Source organism: Sceloporus undulatus, chromosome 1 (genome assembly GCF_019175285.1).
Source record: "Sceloporus undulatus isolate JIND9_A2432 ecotype Alabama chromosome 1, SceUnd_v1.1, whole genome shotgun sequence".
In the NCBI taxonomy this organism is placed as follows: Eukaryota; Metazoa; Chordata; class Lepidosauria; order Squamata; family Phrynosomatidae; genus Sceloporus; species Sceloporus undulatus.
Genome location: NC_056522.1, coordinates 265,947,216 through 265,949,730, shown reverse-complemented (window position 1 = coordinate 265,949,730; position 2,515 = coordinate 265,947,216). Strand labels below are relative to the sequence as shown.

The 2,515-nt window shown below is 38.4% G+C and overlaps 1 protein-coding gene across 1 annotated transcript in view; it reads right to left on the bottom strand.

Annotated features, from left to right (window-relative positions):
* Nucleotides 1–158: 158 nt before the first annotated feature.
* Nucleotides 159–2,515, bottom strand: part of MUC2 (mucin 2, oligomeric mucus/gel-forming) — a 44,640-nt gene continuing 42,283 nt past the window's right edge. The window contains exon 26 of the mRNA XM_042459288.1: nucleotides 159–802. Coding sequence (XP_042315222.1) covers nucleotides 159–802 — 644 coding nt within the window. The remainder of the gene's footprint in view (nucleotides 803–2,515) is intronic.

Below are 2,515 nucleotides of genomic sequence, written 5' to 3'. Positions count from 1 at the left end.
GAGAGGCCAGAAAACATATCGTGTCGTGCAGTGAAATTTCCTGGTTATTCCTTGAAGGATTTGGGACAAATAGTGGAATGTGATGTTACAACGGGACTGACGTGCAACAATAAGGATCAGGTTCCTGGGTCTGTGATGCATGTATCGCAGTGTCTCAACTATGAGATCAGTGTATACTGCTGCATGCCATATTGCACAACTACAACCTCAACGACAACTACAACCACTATCACTACCACTACTAAACCAACTACCAGCACAATCGAAACAACAACTACCATTACCTCCACCACACCAACTACCACTACTCCAACTACTACTTCTACCACTACTTCAACAACTACTACTACACCAACTACCACTCCTACCACTACTCCAACTACTACTTCTACCACTACTTCAACAACTACTACTACACCAACAACCACTTCTACTACTACTCCAACTACTACTTCTACCACTACTTCAACAACTACTACTACACCAACAACCACTTCTACTACTACTCCAACTCCAACTACCTCCACTTCACCAACCACAACACCAACCACAACTCCTACTACTACAACTATCACTTCTACCATTACCTCCACCTCACCTACAACTACATCAACTACTACTTCTACAACCTCCACTTCACCAACGACAACACCAACCACCACTCCTACCATTACCTCCACCTCACCGACAACTACACCAACTACTACTTCTACAACAACATACACAACAACAACTAAAACAACCACCTCTACTACTACTTCAACACCATCTACTACCACCCCAACTATTTCTCCAACTACAACTACAGGTAATTAATAAGCAATTAATTTATGATTATGCATGGATGAATGAATATGTCAGAGAAATGTGAAAAATACTAAAGCCTATATAGGATATATTCATTAAAAAGGGCTTAATGTAGCCAAATCTAGTGCAGGATTTTAATATCAAATGTTTCATGGCATAAGTACAGAAGATTTGTCTTCTGATATAGGACCCAGCATGTAGGATTGCAATCGTATGTTCAATTCTAAAATTACTGAATAATTATGTTCTTTCTTTCTTTCTTTCTTTCTTTCTTTCTTTCCCTTCCATTAACACAATCTCCAATGACACCAGGCCCAACAAGTAAGTACAAAAGCAGTGTATGTGTTACAGTCTTAAAAATACTCTGTTCTTCCCCTCCAAAAATGAATGAAAGAAAAAGAATCCAGTAATCCAATCTGTGTATAAACTTAAGAAAACCCCAGTCTTCATGCAACAAAGGCATACATTACAAATGTCGTGATATTATTAGGATTGGACACAGTTGTCACAACAGCTTAAGCTGTGTAAAGGCTTATCTTGGCTACAGTCACCATGGAATGGCCACCAAAAAAATGGTTTGGATTGGCAGTATCTGAGATAGTTCATAGATAAGTTCCAGATCCTTACTATGATCTGTTAGGAAACATGCTACATTTGTTTTCTCTCTCATCAAGCATGTGGTTTTCTATCACGTAACAGAGAGGCATTTCAAATTTAAGTACAGTATAAATAAGGAATGTTGTGGTAATGCTGATATCTCTGTGACCAAATGACTGAGAAGTGCTAAAGTCAGAAGGGCTGAATAATATTGATGCCACTAAAAGAAGAGAGTAGAGCGAGGGGAGAAAAAGAAAAGAAATGTGGGAAAACATTTTCACACCACTTCAAATGGAATGAAATGTCTACTTCTTTGAAAACTGCTAGGAGGAGTGAATGAAAAGAATTGGGGAGCAAAAACAGGCAACAGGAGACATGGAAAAAGGGCAAGGAGGTTCACATTGAGAAATGGTAGAGGAGTGGAAAGAAGGAATTCAGGGGAAAAGAAGAAGGTGGCAAAAAAATCTCCATTCCCCCTGGGTGTGTTTACAGTCAGGCCATGGGGCTAGCTAAACTACATAAATAAACCCACATCATTTCCCCCTAATATCTGCATGTCACAAATGCAGAAATAATTTAAAGACATAAACTCTCTCTCTCTTAGTTCTCTCTTGTGATACAGACAACCTCTTGTTACAAAAGAGAAATGGTAATAAAATTCAAGAACTTGATTTGTTTCACACTACACAATTGTAGCACTTTAATACCACTTCTAAGTATCATGAGCCCATTCTACAGAATCCAAGATTTCATAGTTTTGTGAGGTATTTACACTTCTTCTCCAGACAGCAACATTACTCTAGCAAACGAGAAATCTCAGCATTCTGTGGTAAGGAACCATTCCATTTCATGTAGTATGAAGCTGTTATCACTGGTTTGGGTAAAAGAGATCTTGGTGGAATCAATTGTATTCCTGAACAAACATTGCCATAACAATGGAGATTTTTAATGCCCATGGGGTGACAATAATTCATTCACCTAATTTTAACTCCGTATATCTTATGGTTGTTTAATACATTGATTTCAAAACCACATATCTAACCACTATATTAATTCCATGTATCATCGCAGCAAGCTGTGTGCCTTCTGAAATATGTGAGTGGTCCCAGTG